This window comes from Prionailurus bengalensis, chromosome A1, assembly GCF_016509475.1.
Source record: "Prionailurus bengalensis isolate Pbe53 chromosome A1, Fcat_Pben_1.1_paternal_pri, whole genome shotgun sequence".
Lineage (NCBI taxonomy): Eukaryota > Metazoa > Chordata > Mammalia > Carnivora > Felidae > Prionailurus > Prionailurus bengalensis.
Window position 1 is genome coordinate 73,013,001 of NC_057343.1, and position 26,343 is coordinate 73,039,343.

The following is a 26,343-nucleotide window of genomic DNA, read 5'->3' on the forward strand; positions in this document are numbered from 1 at the left end:
GCAACAAGATACAATGAACAATGAATGGAGTGAAAAAAAGGCAAAAGGGTAATTGTTGAGTTCACCTGCGACATAGCACAGCCCAGAACTCGGAAAAGCGATCACAAGTACCTGAAATGCCAACAAGCACGACTTTGGGAACTTCAGAAGCTAGATTAGGTTAGATGGGTGTGTGGAGGAGGGGAGGCTTGAGGGTGGGAGAAAGACACAAAGAGAAATAAATATTTTGTTTCATGAAAAAAAGGAAAAGAAGCGTATATGTATCCCCAAATTCTAGTGTCATTTTCTTTGGCCTAAAAATCATTAATATTCCAACCAAACATGTATATATGTGTGTGTGTGTGTATACATATATATGTATATATATGTATAGTATATATATATGTATAGTATATTTATATGTATAGTATATATAATATATATGTGTATATATATACACATGTATATATGTATAGTATGTATATATATATTTATTTATATATGTGTGTGTGTATATATGTATAGTATATATCAAATTAAGCTTGCATGGAAGTTGTAATTTGCAAGTCAATTGAAAAGGAGCCACCAGCTCAAACATTTATCAGAGAAACAAATTCGAGAAGTCTCACCCATTGCCCCCACCCCACCCACCCCACTGCCCGAGAAAAGCAGAACAGATTTTTTTTCTGAGACAGAATATGAATAAATTCCATTTCAGATACCTTGATGTTGATGTTTCTGTATAAATTCTGGAAAGGACTTTAAAAATCCTCCTCTCATAGTGCATATGGGCCCGTCTAGAAGGCTGTCACGTTCCTCCCTGCCAGTGCCTAGAAAAACACCAGGAAGGCTCTGGAAGCTTGCCTGATTCTCAGTAATGTTCCAGAGCTGCCCTCCGTGGAACTAGATGGCATGGAGCGGACCAGCTTCTTCAATGCAGCGGCCTCCTCGCAGAACAAACAGCCCCCTCCCTCTCCTTTTCAGACAAGGCGCTATTGGACATGAAACGCCTACCCTGGGTCTGGATTAGCACGTAAATATCTTTCTGAAGGAGACAGAGTCAAGCAAAGAGAATGGCTGACTAGGAGGTAGGGGTTTCTGAAGCAGGAGGTGCTGTGGGGCTATGCCCGTGGACAGTGTTCCTTTACCCATCACCAAAGGCCAACACTATCAGGTGCAAAGAGGCTTTTTGGCATAACTCCAGAGATAAAATCAGATGGAATGCTGTGACCACATGTGGTTCCTGGAGGAAGGCTGAAAATTGGAACAGGCTCAATTTTAATAGACAGCCATGCTTGCCCTTGGTTCCCAGGAACGCTGTGTTTGAGACCTTGTGCTTGCTGTGGTCTGCCAAGGAGGCCATGCCTTCAACCTAATGCAGTGACAGCCATCAGGTGACAACCCAATGGGTTTAAAGCAACCTCTTTCTTCCCCGGTTATTCTCTTAACAAATTCATTCTCATTCCAACTCCCTGAGGAATCTAGCACCAGTTTGGCTCTCGGGGGAGGAGGGGTTTTCAGCTCCTGGAAACACTTGCTTTAGGTTCGAGCTCTGTTGGGAAAAGCAAAAGTGAGGGAAGGAATGGTGGAGAAGGAGATTGACAAAGAAAACAGGAAAGGAGGTGGGATGGAATTAGCCTTCGAGGTTGGAAGCAGGAGGGAAGAAAAGAAATGTTACCAGATCAGAAGGTAGTGTCCTGCATATAACAAAGCAGTGAGAATGATCAACCTGAGTGAGATTTCTTCTTTCTTTCTTTTTTTTTTAATGTTTATTCATTTTTTTTGAGAGAGAGAAACACACACAGAGTGTGAGTGGGGGAGGGGCAGGGAGAGAAGAAGACAGAGACTCTGAAGCAAGCTCTAGGCTCCAAGCTCTGAGCTGTCAGCACACAGCCGGACACGGGGCTCAAATTCACAGAAGCGTGAGATCAGGACCTGAGCCGAAATCGGATGCTTAACCAACTGAGCCATCCAGGCGCCCCTAAATTTCTTCTTTCTGAGTACAGCTCCAAACACAGAGCCCTAAAGCTTAGAATTTTTTAGTTGGTCTTCCATAATGGCATTATCATTGGAATTCAGATATTAATTTTTTATAGAAATTGTACAGAATGAGGATGCCCATCTGCATTGAAACATTCATATGCTTGGGGCACCTGGGGGGCTCAGTCAGTTCAGTGTCTGACTTCAGCTCAGGTCATAATCTCACGGTTTGTGAATTTGAGCCCCGCGTCAGGCTGTGTGCTGACGGCTCAGAGCCTGGAGCCTGCTTCAGATTCTGTGTCTCCCTGTCTCTCTGCCCCTCCCCCGCACACGCTCTGTCTCTCTTGCAAAAATAAACATTAAAAAAATTTAAAAAGAAAACATTAGTATGCTTGTTTATATTTGTTGACTTCAAAAATCAGCGACTTTGTGTGTGTCTGTGTGTGTTTTACTAGATACGCTATTGAATCATCAATATTGTCCACGAGCAGGCCTTGGCTAAGTCATATCTAGCTACAGGTACAGGAAGAAAACACAAAGCCAAACATCAGTAGCAGTCTGTCATTCCTAAACTGCATTTCATACAAAGAGGAGTAGTTTCTTTTGAAGAAATGAACATCCTTTTTAAAGCCATTACTTTCTGAGCAGGGTCTTACTTTCCAATATCATAAATGTAGAAAGTGCAAAACAAACAAACAAACAAACAAACAAAAAACGTTGACTAAATATTGACCCAAAGGCATCTCCTCGAAACAAAACACAACAAAACAATACAAGGAAATCTCTCTGTGCTTGATGCCTTTTCAAATTGTTTGCTTTGGGTGATGGAAATATATCCAGAGATCAATGAAGGGTTGAAAGTATATTTGTCTAAACTGTTTATCCTTCAGTGAGTGGAGAGGTTTAGAGTCATTAAACTCGAAGGGGAATGTACAAGCTGCCTGGAGGGTGTACTTTTTGAGGCTGGTGTTAGTGTTGATGGCGGACGTGTGTACTGTAGGCAGCAGCTGACTGTGGGCTTCTTTCTCTCCTCCTGTTCTGGAACCATCAGATTATAGAGGAAGGGTTATGGAGGAAGAGGGGTCAAAACCAAGATCATGAAACCATAGGCACAGAGGAGAGTGGGGCTACAGGAGTTTTTCCTGTCCCACGAAGGATGCCATCCCATCTCCACCCCAACAACCACAGGAGAATTAGTGCAGGAGATAGACTAACATAACAGCCTTCTAACATGGTGGCAAAAATGAGAAGGCTGTTCCAAGGTACTTGACTGGGGCCATGTATTTCTCAATCTCATGGACTTACCAGAAGTGTATGTACTTTTTCTCAAATTTGTAAATGAAACCCCCTCACCCTGATTATCACAGAGGAAATTGGAGCCCTTCTTTTCGTCCGCTTATGATGGGACAGAGGCACGGGGTAAGCCTGAGGTCACAAGGCTGCCAGCTCACAGCCCAGAGCCAGCCGGGTGTGTCCACCAGAAAGACAAGTCCAGAATGTGCGCTTCCCGTGAGCTGTGAATAAAGTTGTCACCCCCGGAGACGATGAAGAAATAGCGTTTATTTCTTTACAAATTGATAGCCAAGACAATAAATCACTCCATAGAAAAATTTAAAACAAGATACATTGTTGTGACCTTCATAACAGATGGAGTAGTTAGTACAATAGTGAAAACTGCCTGCGGGGATGTCTGGTTGCAGCATTTTGTCAGGCTTGATGAACGGAAAAGAAAATCCAACTTTATTAATGGGGCAGCTAACAAAGGTGCCTTGCCCTTAGACTCAAGTTGTTTCTGTGAATGACCGAGGGATGAGCTTAGAGCCAGGTCTCCCCTGAGTTTAGCCACCTTTGCAGAATATGTGACATAATTCATAGGCTCTTTGGGGATTTATTTATTTGGATCCAGGAGTACACAGTAACCTTTTTATGTTCATAACTTCAAGCTAGATACAGGCTGTAGCCTGTAGTACCCTTAAAGATGCTGTTGTGTGACAATGAGTGTAATTGCAGATCATCGACTGTCTCCCCCAGCTCTCCAGAGGTACATGCTGAGTCCCACATCAGCCCTGGAAGTCCACGGTGCTCACGCCCACCCACCTGTCCCACCATCTACCCCACCCCTGCTCATCCTCTACCACCAGGAAAGGGAAAGGGTACCATGGCGCTTCAAAACCCACCTTGGGCTGGTTGCCTCACCCAATGTGGCTGTCTCGTCAGAGCCGAGAACACACAACTCGTTTTCATGAAATGACATGAAAGTTTTTCCTGTGAGAGGCATTACGGATAGATAGGTAGATGGGTACAAAAAAGACCGAATCAGATTGAAATCTTGGGATAACTATTGTTTCTGGGCCATGTGGTCATGAGAAATCCTCTTCTCCTTCCTGTACTTCCATTTTCTCATCTTTGAAGAAGGCAGAAGAATTTGATTTCCTTCTCCTTCTTAAGTCCTAAGGATGTTATGAAGACAAATGAGAAAATGTGGCTGGTTACCCAGGAATGGAAGCCAGTAAGAAGCACAGAAGGGAGATTGGAGCTTTCTTGGGGGCCTTACACGGAGAAGGAAAATAAATGGGTTAGTGATGTTGTGGTCCTGAGGTAACTACCTGAGAGTCCTACCAAAATGGGCTGGCTGCACCCTGTGGCTGGACTGGTCTGATGGGTGTGAGTGGGTGCTGGCCAGCTGAGCTCAACACTTGATCACCTCTTGGCAGTCAGGTGGCCTATGTCCGTCTGACAGAATCTTCTCCCTAAGTTTTTCCCTTTGCAAAGACAGGCAATTTGACCTCTAGCTATTGGTGAAGCCAGCCAGAGCACTCCACAGCAAAGGCTATAAGAGGTTCTGATAACTATCCCACTGCGTATTTATTATTACATGCTAGGTTATGCCTAGTCTCACCAGCCGTAGAAGAATTTCCAGCCTCTAAGTTGCACTGAGAATTGATAAACGGGAAGGAACAGCACAGCTGGGGATGATGCTGACTGAGAAAAGCTAGTTTTCAGAGAACACATAGAAATCAATGCCCATTTTTCATTCTAAGTATTTCAGTAACTAGTAGACGTTGGGAACTGAAATTTACTTGTCAAACAATCTATCAATGTCTACTATATTGACTTTAGCTGAGCTTTCCAGTTAGGAAAATACTTTGATATGGCTGGAAGCTAAGTATTTCAGCAGCTATAGCAGTAATTAGAAGAGTTCCAGAATCAAGGGAAAAGTTTGAAAATGAAATGTGAGATCTTCTCATGAATTGTGACCAAAAAAAAAAAAAAAAAAAGATATACTAGGTGTGATACATGAATATCATGGACATACAAAGTCATTTGCTTCTGCTGCTTTGTAGAAATAATTTTGCAATGTAAAGGAGGTACTATTTTAGAAACAACTAAAAACAGTAAAATTCTTCAAATAATTGAGCTTCCTCTACTCGTGGAAGTAAGGCACTAAATATGGTGCCTTCTGAAGAAATTGCAATGAAAAGTCAATGGCATGCCCCAAGTTTTCTTTGTTGCAGATAGATCGCTAACCATGTGCTAAATGAGCAGTTGAATGTTGAACATTTCCGTGCCTAAGAAAATTGAAAAAAAGTCTTTAAAATGAAGATAGATTTCTAAAGTAAGGAAACACTGTACCTTGACATGACCAGGAAGGAGCCACCCTCCCTCACAGACGGACCAGCAGGCTCAGTGACTGGCAGCAGCCTGCCAGTCACTCATCAGAAGTGACAGTTGTCTGGATTGTACTGAAGACTGTGTAGATCAACCCAGACCCTCAGGAAAACAGTCTAGACTAAATGAAATCATGCTGTGGTTAGGCAAGAAGTTAATCAGTGTAAACACAGTTGTCAGCGTATCACTAATTCTGACTACTCCCTTACCTTGAGAAGTGTGACAGGGAATGTCACACATTTAATTTGGCCATTGGGGATTCTTGTAGCTAAATGCATATGCCAGTTTCCACGTGAAATATCACAAAGTGCCTAAGGCCTGGGACACGTTTATACAAATCCTTTGATGATATCTGTGACAAATGCAAATTCTTTTCTGTAACCGCTTTATCCTCCAGCTTGCTAACTCATTTTGCAATCACTAATGTTTCACGGAGGCTCTAATTCGTGATTGGTCCCAGTACATTTTGAACTGAGCAATATGGAATTTTGTTAAATATATCAAAATACTTCTTCTCCTTCACATTTTCCTAAGTGATTTTTGATCTGAAAAATTTAGTGACACCCTTCATTTAGTAAAAGGAAATCACACTGGGAAAGAAAAACCAATCCAAGGAAACAGAAGAAAAGGGGAGGTCCTTTTTATATGTGCTTCTGTTTTAATTTTAAAGTTCTTTACTGCTGCTATGGAAGTAATTTTGCCGTGTGAGGGTTTTTTAGCCTGTCGTGTAAAGACGTGCAGACCAAGAGAGCTTTCTTCTCTTTGTGACATCATTTAATTCATGTATATTCTTTTCTTTTAAATAACCATTCATAAAATTGTTTTCCAGTAGGTCAAAATAGTTTTAATAACAGAAGAGGATGTTTTTCATTAGGGAGGAAGGACAAAGGGGAAATGGGTGAAGTAATGAGAAAGTTGGTTAGACCCAGAACCTCGGAGGAGATGAACATTCTGGGAGGATCATATGTCTCCTCGATCATGGCGGGAGGCCCCGAGGGTGAGATCCGATAAGTCACATGAACACAAGTGAGCGTGTGTACGTTTTGAGCACTTTTCTGAGCAACCCTGTGCAGCACTTTTACGAGCCACCCTAAGAAAAGCATGCAGGCAAAAATCCAAAAGGAGCAGCACAATAATTTAGTGGTACTTTTAATTATAAAATGCATCCTTATTTAATGGACCTTAGCATTCAGTTCCTTTGAAGAGCAGACACTTTTAAAACATGATTCAATTAAGGAGGGAAAAAAAGAAGAAAAGAGGGAAAAAATCGTCTATTTTTGAACACCTTTTCGGAAGGCCATCTCTAAGAATCAGCACATTCTGCTCTTATTGACATTTCAACCAGCCCGGGCCATGGAACATTTGCTCAAGGCTAATTGCAACTGTCTAGATCCATAATGAAGCCTTTCCCGGATGACCTTTATGAATGACGGTAAGTAAAGCTCCCCTCTGAGCAACAGGCTCTTCGATAAACTTTTACCTTTGGAAGGTGGGTTATTAGAAGCCCGTTGTCCGTGTGTTGCCGATGTTCTATTCTAGTCAGAAACCCTTAGTGATGATGCCCTTTGTGATTTCAGGTTCTTGCCACTGTGGGAAGTGCATCTGCTCTGCTGAAGAGTGGTACATTTCTGGAGAGCTCTGTGACTGTGACGACAGGGACTGTGACAAGCACGACGGCCTCATTTGCACAGGTGCAGTGTGACCTGCTTGGTTTGCTCCACACTCCCCGTTTGTGAGAAAGACAAACGGCCCCCCACCCCACGGTGCTGCCCGTGGCTGTGTGTGTGGTAGATACTGCTGTCCTAATTACCAAGTCCTGATAGATGGTTAGATACGTGTGCTAGATAAGTTAAAGGTGAAGTGGGGACGTAGAGAAAGTTCAGCCGGAGTGATACAAGATGGTCACTGCTGAATGGATACTGCATAGTTGGTGCTACCAAGTAGGTGCTATTAATCGTTTGAAGGATCAGAGGTCCCATAGCTGTTTAATAAGTTAATAGCAACATGGCCGTGCAGTAAAATCTGCAGAGGATGAATGAAATGGTTTTGGTTAGGAACGGTTATGGTTTATAGTAACATACTTGAACTTGGTGCGTGGTTTATAGTAACACACTCGAACTTGGTGCCTTTCGGTCATGATGATGACCCCCCCCCCTGTATTTTATTGCAGGGAATGGAATATGTAGCTGTGGAAATTGTGAATGCTGGCGCGGATGGAATGGAAATGCGTGTGAGATCTGGCTCGGCACAGACTATCCTTAACGACCCGTGGGACAAGACTGCATTCTTATGTTTGTAGACCATTAGGACACATAAACGCAAAGGAAACCATGTATAATCACCACTAGGACAGGTCAAATAGACTATTGCATGTTTTTCTATTTCTGAATGCCTGAGTGAAGGCTGGGCACTCATTAAAAAACAAGTTAGGCAAAAATCTGATATAAATAAGGCCAGAAAGAATTTTTCCTCCAGAATTTATACCTGTGGTTCTCAACAAGGGTGACTTTGCCACCCCAGAAAACATTTGGTGACATCTGCAGATAATTTCGATTGTCACACTGGGTGGGCAGGCAGGGCATGCTACCAGCCTCTAGTGCATGGAGGACACAGATGCTTCTACGAACATCCCACGGGGCACAGGACAGCCCCATGACAAAAAGTTCTCTGACTCCAAATGTCAATAGTGCCGGAGTTGAGAAACACTGAATTACATGGTTGTTAGGCCACAAAAAAAGTGGTCACAAAAAAACCCCACATTTGAATCTAAGGAAAAGATATATCCTCACATAAATCCATCCATCATATTTTTTCAGATTCCTTATCACTCAGCATTTCCATTTGGAGTCAGTAAAGACAAACGGGCACAAGGGCTAGTGTCGGGGGTGCTAAAGGCTGGATCACCAGTGCTTTTTAAAGAAAAAGACTGATCAGGTTGAGCCAGTAAGTCATGCATCTGGTCTCACTTTAAATTCACAAAAGAAGATTCCCTTATGAAAGAAGTATGAAAAGTGTACAATTTAACATTTTTAATAAATAGTGACGTTAAGTTGCTTACAATCTGTGTCAATATATATTTACCTACTGATGATTAACAACAACAAAAAAAATGAATTGGTATTCAGGGGCACCTTCTGTTACTAGATCATTTTGTAAACTGGGCAGGGAGGGGTTAGGTGTAAAAGGAATTTGATTTCTCACTATTTTAAATTGCGCCATGGTAACTTGCCTTTTAGAAAGAATATTTAATTGGACATAGGATGGGCCTGAAATATGCATTCATTTCCCTTAAAATATTCTTATTTCTAAGCATACATTATTTACTGAAAAAGCATCATGCAAAGAAGTCAAGAAGAGATACTGTGATCAAATGGCACCAGTCTCAAAGCTCAGAGGATAAAAAATAAATCTAGAAATGTCTTAAGTAGAAATTACAAATATTCACTCAGCGATAGGAACAAAATGTTTATTTTCTTAATGGTGAAATTTTGCTCTGTATGAAATTCACATTGAATTATGAAAATGTACAATAATTAGGACTTCCCTTACATATTTACAGTTAAATCTACTTACACACATTAGTTTAGGCAACCTTTAATTATTTGGAGCTAAAAAAACCCACTTTTTTTCTAAATGTGAATTATATTTTGTAAAATCCTAGAGTAATGTAACAAAATCATTTCCGCATTGTTTAAGATGAAAATTTTTACTTGGAAATTTTACTTGATGATGTAAATATCCTAGAGTCATGGCTTGGACTTTATTAAGTCAAATCACCAAAAAATAAGGAAAATATGCATTTGCCGAGTTACTTAAAAATTTAATATTGAAAGTTATTTAAGAGAAAATTTATCTGATGCTGACTTTGATAGTACTAATAGTGTTCTCATACTTTAATAGATTTATAAAATTGTTATCTCTATCCTGAGATGATGGAAGTGCAACCATATTAGTTGTATCTCTATTATTGAGTATGTCCGTTGATATATCAGTTTTGTAAAACGAGGGAAATATAAGCAGTTCAGAAATCATATAGATGATATTCTTTCCTCCTCTCTATCTAATCATTTTTAGCCTCAAACAAACATATTGTAATTATTCAGTAGCAGTTTTGATGACCGGACGATGTGCAATCATCAGAATTCACTACATCATGCAGCTTCCCACACTGCAGAACTCTGCTTTCCATAAAGGACCAGTTAGTCAATACTTTAGATTCTGTGGGCCACTGACCTCTCTGTTGCGTGTTCTTCTCTGTTTGTTTTTAACACTTTAGAACTATAAAAGGAAAAACAGAACACTCATTCTGAGCTCCTGGGCCATACAAAAACAGACTGCATGCTGGATGTGGCTCCCAGCTGAGCAGTAAGTAGTTTGCCAGCCATGTTCTACTGGAGATGCCCTTAATTCATTCCCTTTGTCTTATCCTGTATTCCTGGGTGCGTCTTAGTTTTCTCCTAACTCCCTCTGTTTGTTATCCCTTTGTATTAACTAAAATGAAAGGGCTTCAATTTTTATGTTTTCATATAAGGAAAATGTCCTCATCATGTATGGGTTTTTTTTTTTTGAGAAAAGGTTTCAATATGGAGAAATTATTATACTATGAAGATTGAAATGTGATTTGTCCAAATTTTTTGACAAGGCTGAAAATACAGTCAGCTATATTCCGGGTTCATTTAGCTACAAATTATTGAACCAAAACTGAGTGATAGCCTAAGTCACATGGTACCTAATCTCTAAGGAATATTTTTCTTTTAAAACAGAAATATTTTCTTTTTACTTCTTTCTGTCTGCTATATTTCATATGTGTGTATGTGATTTTGACTCTAGCAATGCAAACATCAATAGATATATTAAGAAGTTATTTAATTTACATGTTTAAATTGGAAAAAATAAAATATAGTTACATGTAAAGACGTAAATCCTACCCTTCTTCAATGTGATTTTGTATTTTGACTTTCAATCCCGTTACTAAGATAAAAACTCCCTCTTTCAAACAAAGGCAGGGCAGGAACCAACTTGTAACAGGTGAAAGGGGAAATGTGCGAATCTCTTCGGCTTGTTCGAGTTCCTGTGACAGGGAGATTAACGTCAGTTGGGAAGGGATGTGACAGGACACGTTTGCTGCTGCTGTTGGCACGCGCCATGCTTGTTGGCAAACCATCACCGAGGAATTCTTCCCCAAGAATTATATACTTTTCAATATAATTCGAATTGGGTCCTAAGACCCAAGAGGACATTTTACCCCATTTTCTCCCTGCACCCTTCAGCTAATCCAAATGCCTGCAGCACCTTGAAAGGAATGGCCTCCACCACGTCAAATACAAACACAATCTCTGCCAGCAAACATTGGGATTATACCGAATGATACAGAAAACTGAGAACAAATCAAAACAAATCACAACTCAGCCTTTGCAGACTCCCTGTCAAAACTTTGAAGCCCTACTCAGTATCCAAGGGTCCACGGGCCCTGTGTAACCCCCTTGTAAGCTAAGAAACTTAAGCTGGGAATTGTATTTTTCTCCAAAGCGATACAGTTCTCATCTGGATGTTGGTATATCGGCATTGAGCCAATTGCTTTCCCTGGAAATAGTCTTGTTCTGAAATAAAATTGGAAATAGTTTTCAATTATTTTCTTTCTTTCGAAAACGGAACTCTTAGTCAATCTGGTCTCTCCCTGAAGCATTAGTTCTCTCTGTAATATTAGGACTAAAACCTTAAGTGAAGCCATACGCACGTTCTAACTTAAGGAACAGGAAGTTTTCGTTGTTTGTTTTGGTTTGGTTTGTAAAATAAAACCAAATCTAACATTGGTCATCTCGAAAACATCTGACTGTTTTAATGCTTTAGGCATTAATTGAGCAACTGGGCAGGTGTGCTAAAACTACTCTGCTCACTCTCCAGGAGGTAAATAACGAGAAGGATTCACCAGGAGGTAAATAATGAGAAGGACTGCAGCAGGAGTCTTGCAGGCCCCGTGTGGAGCTCCTAATGCCACCTACTACCCCAAAACCCTCCGGGCGAGCACACATTTAGAGCAAGGATCTCTAATGTCTGCAGGATTTTAAGGACATGGTGCTCGGTACCATTTTACTCTTTACATAGGGTGCACCACCTGCATCGCTTCTGCAGTTTTTCCAAGTAAGGTTGTAGCAAAACATTGTAGAAAGCAAACTTAAAATAAAACCGGTGTCGCCTGGAATATCAAAACAATTAACATTCCCGAGCATTGCTGAGGGATGGGTGAAGCCATCAGCTACCATAACAGATCAGTAGAAATAACCCTCCCCTACCAGATATGCATGCAAAAGGAATGTGACATTAGAGAGACTCGATGCAATTGACATATGTACATGGAGGTACAAAACACACAGTCTGTAGATACAAATGAATTCCATCGGATTTACTATACAGAACATTGATAATGACAGACTGCACTTAATAACAGCAAACTTAATTTTTGAGGGGAAAACTGGTGGAGTCTTATCCCAGAAAAATAGCAAGAGAGGTATCATCAAAGAGCTAAAATTTTCTTTGGCATGGTAAAGGGGGAAATTGAGTGTACCAACTTATTTACATGATATTTCTCTATACTTGTGGGTGAAGCGATGCCATTTTGTTACATAAAGTTGTTTGATGTTTTGTAATATGCCTTCATATCAATATTTTATTCAGTATGTTGTATGTGTGAATACAACAAATGGTATTAAACACAGAAACTGTACAATGCAGACAAACTCTTTGTATGTAAATTGAATAATACATACCACAGTTCTTGATACGTAGGTCCTACTACATGCAGTTCACCAGTGCTGTCCTTGTCCCATGCAACAGGTGAGACCAGACACAGAGGAAACGGTCTAATTTACAAATAACAAGGACCCGTCTGCAATATGTCTAAACATATATTAGAAGAAAGTATTTGACATCCATTCATAGGGATAAATGCCCTTAGAGACAACTCATATAAAAAACAAAACAGAGATGCACATTTACATAAGTCTCAGTCATTTACAAAAATAAATCTTGTCTTAATTTTAACCAATTAACAGGCTTGCAGTGGGAAAAAACCAGCAAGTAGGGCTGATTACCAAAAACAAATAGGTGGGGTTGTTTGGTGTGTGTGTGTGTGTGTGTGTGTGTGTGAGTTGGGGCGAGCGGTGTGTATAAGCCCATCTAATTGGAATGTCAAGTTAAATAATTCATAGTTTGCCACATATTATAGAATATATGTCTTCCCTAAATAGTTGGTTCATGAAACTCATCTAACATATTTTAACTCATCCTGTTGAAAACGATAGGCCTTAAGATGGTGTAACAGGAAATCAAGAATAGTCAAAGGAATGATTTTGTTATGTTCGTACTTTAGCATTATTGGCAATAAATCTACCCAAACGTTATGCTAACTTTTTATTTATTAAAATGAAATCCAATATGAAAATGAAGTAAGCATAAACAGTTAAATTTATACTAAATCTTTAATCAGCTAAGCAGGCCAAAATTTTTAAATGCCGGGCAAGGGCTGTCATGGAGACTTAGGAAAGCAGTGACAAAATAATTTCCAAGAAAATACAGTGCAGATGGGGGGAAATGGCGACTGGGTCAGCCTTCCACGTGGAAATAATAACAAGAGGCCAGTACATAATCCCACATAGAGTTTTCTATAAATGAGGTTCAGTTTGGTCTCAGTTAACTCTTCAGAGGAGAAAACATTGAATTTTATTAAGTATACACAGAGCTAACAAATATATTTCCAAACAGTTTCGTATCAGACATTTTGAAACTCTTTATATCCAATACCGAACGTTTTGCTTGGTTTCTTCCTTGTGCCGTCAACTATATTCATGGCCTTTCTTAGCAGTTGTCTTCCCTAAGCTCAGAATTATGCAAAAGGAAATTAAGAAAGCAAGATAAAACAAATGCAAATCAACTGAATGGACGGAAAACTGATGTGTGAACGTGTTGGTTTGCCTTGAATTTTATCCAGAATAGTTCAACAGACTGCATTCTGAGATCATGGCAAGGCACCTCTACCCCAGCCACTGGGCAACTGGGGCCCCAAGAAGCTGAGTTACAGGTTTGGAGTGGCGAAATACACAGTACCTGACTCAGCATGCTGAGCTAAAAAAAATATTTTTTCCTAATAATATGTCCAGTTTTAAAAACTTGTCATTAAACACCAAAAATATTAAAGTCTAATTTATAACTAACGTTTGCATTGCTGCTGCAGAAAAAGAACACAACAGCCGCCTTGCCCATGCTCTGCTGAGTATGAGTGGAACGCAGCCAAAACTGGGGATGGCATTCAGTTCGGTTCATTAAAAACAGGTAGGATTATATCTGAAATGGATTTAGGTAGCGCAATTCTTGTAGGTTGTAATTATTGAATTTTCTTTTTCTTTTTTTTTTTCCCAAATAATGAGGATTAGTAGATGAAAAAATGAACCTTAATCAGGCCTACAAGGCCTACAGAGTTCTTTGGACCCACTTTCTCAAAAACCAGTGGGTCTTGCTCGCTGGGCAAGGCAAATGTTACCATTAACCAGTAAGCTTGTGATATGTATAAAACACACACACACACAAAGGAACTATAGGGGGATGTCAAACACATATCTTTAGAGAGCTTCCCCTGGACTGTGTTTGACCCGTTTCTCACCCCGGCCACGCCGACCAGAGGAGCACAGTATCTGCTACTGGACAGAGCATATATGTGTGTTTAATTGAGAGTGGGAGCCGGAGACAACACTCTTAATCTTTATAGATGCAATTTGTACTAATAGGTTGAGAAGGCTTCCTGATTCCCTGATCGCTCTCCGAACTAAGCCAACTGCAACATTTAAGATTTAGAGGAATACAATCCCCGCAAAAGGTCACGGACAGTGGAGCGGGCAGCCCTGTAAAAACGGGGGGAAGAGAAATCCATAATAGCACAGGTTTACAGCGTCTAACTAGAAATTACTCAATAGTATTTGTGTGCTACAAAATTGAACTTAAACACATGGATTTCGCTGAAACAGGACTCAAAAAGGATTATGGGTAGCTGTCAGCAGGCAAGGTATCGAGTGTACTTGTGAAGTATGTCATTCACATGAAGTGTCACAGTCACAGAAAAGATATTAAAAAGGCATTCCATATCTGGTAGGGCATTCCATGGTCTGAGTTGAGCTGGTTGTCCAGGTGTCTTCTTGTTCTGGGGGTGCAACAGGTTGAAGATTTATCCACTTGCAATCAAGAAGTTCGAGACAGCAAAGAGCAAGCATTGGCTTACTTCCGGCCGCTCCTCAGCCGCGGGAGCAGGAATGTCTGGCAAGGATAAATCACTCAACTGTGCTCAGGACGAATAAGTCACAACACCTGTGAGGATCTGGCTATGTTGTCTTACTTTTGTTGACTGGTTTGCCTCCATTCATTATTGCCGACGCACTTGTGCTTTTACTTGGCGTCACCCCGGCCTTCGGGACCGTTTCTCCCACGTCGTGCAAAGATGGTTCTCGGTACATGGCAACTGGGGATGGGCGGCGGGTCGTGAAGAAGGGAGGAAAGGAGACATTAGGGCGGTTAGGTTCAAGAGTGGCCAGGCCTGACACACCGGAAGTAATGCAACCCCTCGTAGAGGGGACTTCCTGTGTTAAAGCAGTAATTTCCTGCCCCAGAACGGAAGATAGTACTTCCTCCACATTCTCCAGCTTGTGTAACTAATATGTGCACTTGAGTGAGTGTGGGTTTTTGTCTAGGAGAGAGGGTTTAAATAGGAGCAGTGGCCTCTTTGTGGGGCTCAGATATAAAGTACACACACACACACACACACACACACCAATGGCAAGCACTTAGATAACATATCTGCATATCTCCTTTAGGGGGGGCACAAACCTGGTTCTCTTTGTCCAGTCAGGAAGACTCACACTTCCCTTCCACTGCACCCTGATGTCAACACTGAAACCCCTCACTCCCATTCATCTTTTCGAGTCCTGGTATTTACCCTCTAGATCATCACATTATTTTCCACTCAAGTGGTTCAAAAGCAACATAATCATACTCACGTCAACTTCAAAAGCTATCCAAAGCAATAACTCACTTTCCTTACGCCAGGGACTGTGGGAGATCATTCTTTAGATTTCCTCTCCCACCATCATGGAAAGAGACCCTTAAAAATCTGAAGGCATGTGTGGGGCATTTTGTATTTTTATGTCTCATTCTGATATGTTATTAAAAACCTAATAATTGATGTCATATAAGGTAGAAGCACAGAATGGCAAGAGTGCATGTGGGATGGATGCCCGAGTAAGTTCTGAGCAATTGCTTGAATAGTGTCCAGTGGCTCAGTTAATCACAGCAGTTCATGTGGGTTTTTGGAAAATAGTTCTAGGGAATCCTGCAGAAGGACATTTCAGGGGGACTGATGCTTGGGGGAAATTAGCTGAGTTAAAATCATCTGCCATCAGAAATACTCAGGAATTAGAGCTGTCTAACCTGCTTTTTAGGCTTTGGAAAGGGTCTGATATTTTATGAAGAGACTCTATGTTTGGTCAGGATGGACCACCATATGCGTTCTCCATGCTCAAGGTGGTACAACCTCTTTTGCATCAATGCAGCATGTGGATTTTCAGCAGCACACACATTTCAGACCTGCCTGAAATGACTTGGCAAGGTAGTAAAAGGGATTAATCCATATCCTTGAAGCACTGTCCGATTTCTCCTCTCTCACTACTAATTCAATTAGGAGACAATAATGGCAGAGCATTAACCTTGATTGTCTATGTGGTGAAGTTGCGTAAGAGATAGGAATGCCCCAGAGCATCAATAATTAATCAAGTACCTAATTTGCCATAAACATTTCCAATCATATAATTTACATCCTGTAGGGGTTTTGAAATTAATTCTCCTCTATAACTTACACTACATGATAACCTCTGTCATTATAATTAATACCCCCTTAATTGTTCTTAGAGTACCTCTGTCTGCTAATTATTTGAAAATACTGTTCCTCTTTGCGTGAAAAATACATAAATGCACAACACACACACACGCACACACACACACACACACACACACTCAACTCTTCAGTGTATGATTCAAATACCAAGTGATATTATTACACCTCATCTCAGTCTCCGATATTTCCTGCTAGATATACAAAAATAGCAGGTCTCCAGATTTTGCTTCAGTTAAGAGACATAAAGTCCCTTTTGATTTTCATTACATTTATGTAGCTAAAAGATAAGATTTTAGAAATTTGGTTAATTCTCATCTGTTCATATTCAACACGAAAGTTAATATAAAGAGACAAAGCGAGGTGGCAAATAAACCAAGATTTTTCTAGAACGGCTACAGACTTAGTTTTTTAATTTTTCACTTGCATTTGAATATTGGTGAGTCTGATGGTCTCAAAATTCATCAACAAACATAAGGCCAAATCATAGAGGTGTTACTCTGGAACAATAGCCAAACTCTCTCATTTCTTATTTCTACTCTAATTGCCTTATGATCTATCATATAATGAGAATAATTCACTCATATTTCAGATTCTGGCATAATTCTTCCTTTCCTAGATGGGCCATGGTGGCTAACCAGTTAGGTTTCAATGGCTTGTTCTGTAGGCAAATTGAGTTAAGGGGACAGTAAGCCATTATTTATGAAATCTTACAGATGGTATTAACCAGTAAGAGTGGTTTTCCAAACTTAGGTGAACTGAAAGCTGAATTATGCATTCACAGATAATTAATAATTAACCTTTAATATTCCAAATTATCTCATTCCTACATAAGGAATATGGATTATAAAAAACCAGTGTACATTTTCTCTTGATGGCTAAACCTTTCTTCTGGGAACAAAAAAACAAAAGGAAAATCAAACTAAATTAAATGAAAGTGTTTATTTAGTTACTGTAGATCTTCTTTTTTGTCAAAGGTAAGCAAAAGTATTTGAATAGACAACACTTTTGAAATGCCTCCATGTCAATTTTTTTTTTGTAGTTCTCAAAAATTATGTAGATAAGGTAAATGGAACTTTTGGCAGAATCCTTAATAAGAAAGGCACAGATGCTTCTGATTAATTATCAACACTTCGTGGTCTGCTCTCTGTGAATCTGATCAAAGTAAATGCCAAGGCTTCATTGTTTTCAAGTGAATATATAAGAAGGTGGTACCAAAGTTTACTAAACAATTTCATAGTTGGAAGGGAGATCTGTGATATCGACACTCTCTCAAGGCCAAGTGATTAACCCTTCATTTTCTGTAATTACAATAATTCACAAGTATGTGATTACTTTCAGCTAAATACCATCAAAATGGGCAAATACTTGTATTCCATAATTTTCAAAACTGTGTATGTATATATGTACATATATATGCATATATTTTTATAAACCCCATAAATATTTATATCTATGTTTATGATCTATGTGTATGTGTATATATATATACATCATACACGCACATATGTACAGTAAAGTGTACAAACCTTAGATTCATGGCTAAAGTAGATATCTGTGTGATTACCACCCAGATCCAGGTACAGAAAATCTCCAGTATTCCATGAAGTTCCTTGCGGCCAATGTAGAGTTAGCAATGGGGAAAATAAATGTGTGGTAAACTGAGAAGGATAATGTACACAAAACACTCACCTTCCAATGGCTTGGGTAGAAAATGAGCTGCTGGTTTGGTTTTCTTTACTCTGTTTCCTTTCATGACTTGCCCTTCCTTATTCAATCCCAAAAACCAGGCTCTACCAGATTCCTGTTGTCTATACAGCATAGATGAGTAGATGACATAATAGTTTTCAAAAACAGATTCTTTAAACTTGCATTCAGGGGTAAACAGTTCCTGTTGAGACAAGAGGAAGAAAAGACAGTTAGAGGAAGGAATGGAAGCCTCCCCAAAATTTGTCTTTATTCCTCCAGAAATTTGTGTGCCCGGGATGAATGAGCCAACCCTTGGGCAGAGATGACCAGCCTCACCTCGTCCTCACGTACTATTTGCACACTTTTTAAATATGCAGTGAATAGAGAAGAATCTGCTACTATTGGGAACATATGCAGAGGCAAGAGTATGGATGTCCTTTTGCGAGAAAATAGGAGACACGCACAAACTCAGAACAGTCTCAGTGAAACAGTGTACAATTCAGCCAGAGTACAACCAGAAAAAGCACAATACTCACAATATGCTAAACAAAAATAAGATTTATACTTATGGAATTTGTTCATCTATTTTCACTATTTCCATAGGAATAATTATATGCTCCCCTAGTAGCTGCTAGCCATGCATTAGATCACTGATATGATAGGGTGTTATGTTTTACCTACAAAGAGACCCAAAACTCAAAGGAAAACCATGACAATCAGCTGGCACACAAGCCAGCCACGGGAGTTGAGGATGGGTGTTGTGTCAGCTGCTCATAGAGATGGGAGCTGGAAATAATGACCTAATTCCATGCTTTGGAGCCCCACTGGATTTATTATTTTTTTAAAAAAATTTTTAAATGTTTATTTATTTTTGAGAGAAAGAGACAGGGCACGAGTCAGGGAGGGGCAGAGAGAGAGGGAGACACAGAATCCGAAGCAGGCTCCAGGCTCTGAGCTGTCAGCACACAGCCCGATGCGGGGCTCAAACTTGTGAACTGTAAGATCACAACCTGAGCCAAAGTCAGATGCTCAACCAAATGAGCCGACCAGGCGCTGCACACCAGCTAGAATTTTTGAAGAGAAACATTAAAAGCTGCCCTGACTGCAATCCACCTGGCTTTTCTGGAAAGGGTAAAGAGACTCAAGTGCCCTGAGTCTCACTGCCATGATCTCCACCAATGACCAGCCCAAAGCTCCCTACTATATGATTATCATTAATGACATAAATATTCATAGATGACTTTTACACATTTCTTTTTTTTTAATTTTTAAAAAAAGTTTATTTATTTTTGAGAGAGAGAGAGAGAGTGTGTGTGTGAGCTGAAGAGGGGCAGAGAGAGAGGGAGACACAGAATCCAAAACAGGCTCCAGGCTCTGAGCTGTCAGCACAGAGCCCAAAGCAGGGCTTGAACCCAAGGACTCTGAGATCATGACCTGAGCCGAAGTCGGATGTTTAACCAACTGAGCCACCCAGGGGCCCCATACACACTTCTAAACTTTAATCAAGAAAGGCATTTCTGACAGACTTCTATTAAAAGTAATTTAAAACTTCAAGCTTCCTAGTTATACACACAGAAATGACTTAACTAGTCTTTGTGGCTATTTTAAATAGTTCAACACTGTGCTATTATATATATATATATATATATATATATATATGAAATATAGATGCAAAATAGAGGTTTCTTGTCATTGACCTTTTAAAAAATATCACTGTACTTGAAAAAATTTTCACCTGAATAGATTTTTATGACTGCAGAAAATAACTTGTTTCTTTTTTTATACATTGTTTTCTTTATGCATTCTGAAAAACACGTCCTTTAGGGACCAAAAATTAAACCTGTAAGAGTTAAAGTTATGCCAGCTATAATAAGGAATGTGACATTACTGCCTGTGGAAAGGTTCTTTCAATATTTCCCACGAGAGTGTGAATTATCAAATGGTGTCCCTTGCAGGATACAATTAATTCAGAGTGCCCCATAACTTTAATTCGCTGAAAGCTAATAGTTTTCCAAGGGGAACAGGTTTTGTTAATGGCAGACGTTTTTCATGACAAAGATAACAGATCCAAAAGGTGATTAATTTGAGGAGATGAAAGTAGCCAAAAGGTGGGCTTAGCCCCTCCCAAAGGAATTTCGGTAGGTCTTCATTTCTTCTATATGATGCCAGCTCAGGTTTGAATGAGATCCCACCCAAATAAATATTCTGGCCTTCTACAATATCTTATTTTTCCAAATATCCTCCCATTAGTTCTCTTGCTAATAAATGACAGTCTCTGAGTTAATCAGGCCATGCTGTAGAGGGAGGACTGACTAAAGGATGCATGCTCACACATTTGTGGTGGGGAAAAATAAAGTGGAATGCTGTAAATCTGGCTTGCCCTCAAAAGACTAATGAATACAACAAACTATTTGAATGTGCACCTTCTATGACAAACAAATTAGACTCTGTGTGTCGCTGGCCTTTTATTGGGACAGGCCAAGGCATCCGGTTTTACCTGTTAAAACCTGTCTCAAAACCAGCTGGGAGGAGGGTGGAGAAGAGCTGACCTGGGAGGCCACTCCAGGGTCACAGGAACTGGCACCTGCCATCTGGGATAGCCAGTCTCTGCCCAGAGCCTGGCTCACCTTATTGACAGGATTACTGACTGGCCTTTCCCTAGAGACACCGGGGCCTCGAGTGTTGGAAAAGCAGTTACACAGAGTAGTCAACCCCTATCCCCATCTGATCCCCATTGCTCAGAGGACATTACCAATAGCAAATTAGGAACGTGTCACATGGTCTCTACCCTAAATTATATATGAAAGAGAATGAAGATCCTAGATGTGGAAGAAATCATTTGTTCTTAGAGTATACTTCAGGACCTCGGACACTAGGTCTTTCTCTTTTTTTACTTAAAAAAAATTAATTAATTAATTATTTTTAACATTTATTCATTTTGAGAGAGAGAGAACAAGTGGGGGAGGGCAGAGAGAGGGAGACAGAGGATCCAAATCAGGCTCTGCTCTGTAATCACAGAGCCCAGTGTGGGACTTGAACCCAGGACCATGAGATCATAACCTGAGCTGAAATCGAGAGTCGGCTGCTTAACCAACTGAGCCACCCGGGTGCCCCTGACACTAAGTCTTTTTAGATAAAATGTTTGCCTCTGGCAACTCTGAGGAAGTCATTCCACATCCCCCTTCTGTGAGGTGGGCCAGTGACTTCACAGATATGTGGATAGGAAGGTAGATTAGGGAAATGTGAAGGGTTTTGGACACTTTGATAATTACTTAGATTCCTTATGAGCAAGAGGTAGATATGCAGACAGCCCTTCCTGAATAAGCAAGGGAATAATGATTTAGTCCGGTATTTTGCAGACACATATCTGTTGTCAGTGTGGAGGATGGTTCTGAGACACTTATACTCTGATGTGTTGAAGCCCAGTCTCTTGCAAAATGGACTTGAAGATTGTACATGCATATATGTGCGTTCACCTTAGTAATCAGTGTTGATATGATCAGAGACACACAAAGTAAGAAGAGAAATAGCACCGGAATTGTGACACATTGTTAAATTGAGTTATGAACTTCCTTGCAGCCCAGACGAACAGAGAAAGGCTCTATGTTCTAAAAATTATTGAAGACAGAAACCCTTTTCTTTTTCTTGGTCCTACCTTCTAAAAGGTATTTCCTTGCAAGGGAAAACTGGCATTGACCAAATGAATAAAACATAACCCATAAACATACCTGCTGTTGATAACAACTATGCAATTAACATGGCCACAGTGTTGTGTCTGAGTCCCACAACATGCTTTAGGAGGACAGATGGAGTGAATAGTCCCACAGGTGGACATTGTTGCTGATGAGATCCCTAGGGGACATGTAGCCAGCAGGGGTCACAAACTTGGTGCCTCTACTGACCAGGTAGACACAAGAGTGAAGCTGGCTGTTGGAACCCTGGCACCATTATGAGGCTAAATGCCCCCCAACTCAGGCTCAGTGTTGAAGAGACAGAGTGGTGGAAAGAATGATAAAAAAGAACAGCTGTTCCTCACACGGTTCTCATGTGAAAATAGAAACCTTAGAGCTTTAGTAAGCCCGGTTTTCCAAAGGAAATAAGACATCAGGTTTCTAGATACAATTTCCTTTTAATAGTAGCAACTATTTCTTAATTCTTGTTTTTGTTTTTCAGTATCAGATAGACCCAGGGTCAGAGATGGGCCCATGAGCCTGTAGTTTGAGACCTCCAATGTAGAGGAGCAGTAACACTAAATGAAGAAGGGAGCCCAGGTGGCTTAGCAGCACAGCCCTAACCTATCGTATGGTTTTTATACGTTTGAGTAATACGATGATTGTGCCAGTGAACTGCTCTAAAACCGGCAGTGATAAAATGAGAATGCTTATTTAGATGTAAGCTTAAATAGAAACTCTCTGAAACTGCCAAAATGAAACAGATAAGGAGTTTGATGTGTCTTTTTCTCATCTTGCCTGCCTATATTTAGAACCACCGATACCAAAACATCAACAACAATGGTTGAGTTCCAGCAGAGGCTTAAATATTAATTTGTATCATTGCCAAACTAAATCGTCAACTCATAGAATAGAAAAACAGAACAATTAGACAAAAACTTCCTATCTCCTTTTATGCTGTGGTTGTTCTGAATTGAAAGCACCATCTGTGGTGCACTTATTATCTTAACAGTAGGGGCAGAATCCCTCTTCTCAGGGAAATGCCTTTGTTTAGGAAAATACCCCCATAAGCCATTTGCATATACTAAGGGAGGCTTCTGGGTTCTGGATGAAAGAAGAGGGTGGAGGGAAAGGAAGGCCCATGTTCTGTATTTCATAACTAATGAAGAGCTACGAACCCAGATAATTAAGGAAAACCATAACCAAAGTGCTGAAAGTGACCGTGAGGCTCTAAGTCAGTGGTCCAGCAAGCTATAGCCCAAGGGACAAATGCAGCTACCATCTCTTCTTGTAGCCCACATTCCGAAGTTCAGGAGTGAATTGTTGAGACAGATTGTATGGACCGCGAAGCCTACAATGTTTACTGTATGGTGATTTGCCAAAAAGCTTTACCAACTCTGATCTGAGGACTTCCCAACCTAGATAAATGTGGAGGGGTTGTTCATTAAAATTCAAATTACTAAGGAGCTAAGTATTGCCAAATTGAACTTGGATTCTACCTATTTTCACATATACAAGTGTAAACAATTTCAATCAGTTTCATTAGTTTGTCCCTGGAAAAGCCCATACGGTGTGTTGTGAGCTTGGGTTTCTGGCTAGGAGACACAAGTAGTTAGCTCACAAATTCCTTCAGTCACTGCATCAACTAGGAGAAACGCAAATTTGCATTTGGTTAATATCTACAAGTTTGCCTACCACCAGCATCACCATCACCTCCGCTGTTTCAAAGGAAAATATATAAACAGGCATTCCAGATAAATGTACAGCATCTATTACAAGATAAGGCAAATCTAAAATAGATTAAAAAGAGAGGGTAGAGAAATGATATTAGATAGACACTAGCAAATAGCACATGATAAATGCACAATAAATAATACCTGTTAATATTATGTTAACTTCTATATTTTCAGAGTCATCAAAAAGCCCAGTCTTCTCTCATCAATATCTCAGTAATGACCCTGACCCTGAACTTTGGAGTGTTTCTCCCCAGACTTAAACAGAGAAGGAGGGAGCCAGACTCCAAGTTCTTCCTCGGAGAACAGTAACAAATCATAAAGGTTTCTTGCAAACCTCAAATAAGATAATAGAAGTGCAAAATAATTGGTAAAGTGTACACTGCGTTGTAAACTATAGGCATATTTATATTTATATTGGTAATTATATAATATATAGAACTCCAATGTTCACTGTTACTATGGCCAGGGAAGTAGTGACTTAATTATTCTTCACAGCTTTCAGTACAATAGACATTTCTACATACAGGAATCCCAAAGATCCACATGACCTGAATTCTCAGGGGTTTTTTTCTTCCTTTTCTACTCCTCAGAGATATCACATACTAGAATTTATCCTGAGATCAGTAGAGATCTACCTGTTCTCCTTCACCTTCTATGGTTTCAAAATCCATGGTTTGCATTAATGATACTGTTCTGATGCTACTCAGCTCTTTAAAAAGAAATTGTGGGTACCCTGAAGACTACATTTAAGGAAAGAATATTCTGACCTTTTAGAAGAGTTTACAGTTGTGAATCTGGGGACAAGACAGAACTTGTAGTTAACACTCAAAAACAGACAACTGAGGTGACTAATGTAGTTATCTGAAACTCTACATAATCAAATATTCATAATATTAGACCATGACTAATACCCACAGGAAGAAAAAAAATAGTCAATTGTTTGTGCATGTACTTCAGAATAAAGCATAATTACATTTGTGTTTAGGAGACAGCTTTTATTTGATTGTAAGACCCAGTGGTTTGAAGTATATTGTTCCCAACAAAGCAGGCTCTCCAGTACTCATATTTATACATCCAAAAGCTCTTCCCGAAGTAGTTTCTAGAGAAAAAAAATTGCAAATGAAGACCCTTTCTTTCTTTCTGTCTTTCTTCTTTCTTTTGCCAGGAAAGACACTATTTGACATTTAGAGATGTTATTATATAAGCACAGATTTATCTTTAGACATATTGATTTATTCATTAAATATATTTTTAACTTATTATATTGAATAAATATTTTCTTTTTATGACTTATTGACATATTTGTTTGGAACTGTGGCAAGAATGTAATTTGTTTATTATACTAAATAATTGATTTAGTTAATTTATTTATTTATACACCTATGTACTTTTATGTATGTTCACGCATGTTATATATACACATATATAAAATCTTTAACTATCCATAGGAGAATATATATATCTGCTTGCTATTCAGGGACAAAATAGCAACTTTTTCACCTGGGAACTTGTCAGAGATGCCAAATCCTGGGCTCCACTGCAGATCTACCAAGTCAGAATTTGCATATTAACAAGACTCCAGATGATCTGTATGACTATTAGAGCTTGGTAAATATTGGAATATGTTCCTATTACCATTAGTAAATTAATAAATGATCAGAAAATTTTAGGAAATATCAATTAAACTGGTATTATTCATAAGCTTACTACTATTTCTTAACATTAGTATAACATTTATTGAAGCAAGAAAATGGAAACAAATAAGAAAGTAAAGTTTAAGATTAAATAAAAATATATGCCAACTGGTTCTAGAATGTTAAATCTGTTTTCTCTAGAATATAAACATGGATAAATCCCTAAAATAATAATGCTTGTAACATGAACAGATGGTATCAGTGCTATAAATATTAGCAAAAAAATTACAAAATAAATATGCTTAAGAAACTGCGGATCCAACTGTACACCATCCTCACACATTTTTCAGTGCTCAACAGTGAAATCTTTACCACAATAATGATGATAATAATACTAATGTTAACAACTTTTACTCTTACTTAAATTATGTATACTCTGCATCAGGCACTGTGTTAAGCACTTTACATAATCAATGATTTTAATCTTCACTATCATTCTACAGGATTGGTGCTATTATCTCCATTTTAGAATGGAAGATATTGATCATGGAGAGGTTAGTAACTTGCCCAAATACATTTATTTTCATCAAGATAAATACATCTAACTATTCCTACTCATTTATCATAGCATTTAGCTGAAAATATCTCTTCTTTTAGGTATGCAGTCAATTGCCAAAATGGCCCAAATGCTTCACCCTCCCCTGAACAATGCTCTTAGCACGTAATTTGACACGTCCTCCCACCATGAGTCAAGGTGAAGAAAGTAGAGGTCTGATGACCTCCTGCACAGTCTCTCCTCCTCCGGCACAGTCATGATAGCATGCCTGGCTAGCCTGCTTGAGGAGAGACATCGGTGGAGTAGAGCCAGCTGTTCCAACCTAGGCTGGCCCATTCCCAGACACACAGTCAAGTCCTGCCCGAGATCTACAGAGTTGCTTAGCCAAGCTCCACCTGGCCCCCACGTGTACAAGCTGTATGCACTTAACAGTTACGTGCCACATCAGCTCTTGTGGTTGTACACGGTGTCATAAAGGCATTTGATAACTGATACAGAT

At 39.6% G+C, this 26,343-nt stretch overlaps 2 protein-coding genes across 4 annotated transcripts in view; one reads left to right on the forward strand and one right to left on the reverse strand.

The window, feature by feature from the left end:
- Window positions 1-8,688, forward strand: part of ITGBL1 (integrin subunit beta like 1) — a 206,362-nt gene extending 197,674 nt beyond the window's left edge. Inside the window, exons 10-11 of the mRNA XM_043582619.1 lie at window positions 7,206-7,319; window positions 7,799-8,688. Of these exons, the coding sequence (XP_043438554.1) occupies window positions 7,206-7,319; window positions 7,799-7,890 (206 nt within the window). The 3' untranslated portion in view covers window positions 7,891-8,688. The remainder of the gene's footprint in view (window positions 1-7,205; window positions 7,320-7,798) is intronic.
- A 392-nt stretch (window positions 8,689-9,080) lies between these two features.
- The window catches only part of FGF14 (fibroblast growth factor 14), a 620,232-nt gene continuing 602,969 nt past the window's right edge, over window positions 9,081-26,343 (reverse strand). For all 3 annotated transcript variants that reach the window (XM_043582620.1, XM_043582621.1, XM_043582622.1), the window contains exons 4-5: window positions 18,251-18,449; window positions 9,081-15,133 (exon numbers count right to left, since the gene is read on the reverse strand). In XM_043582620.1, the coding sequence (XP_043438555.1) occupies window positions 14,997-15,133; window positions 18,251-18,449 (336 nt within the window). In that variant the 3' untranslated portion in view covers window positions 9,081-14,996. The remainder of the gene's footprint in view (window positions 15,134-18,250; window positions 18,450-26,343) is intronic.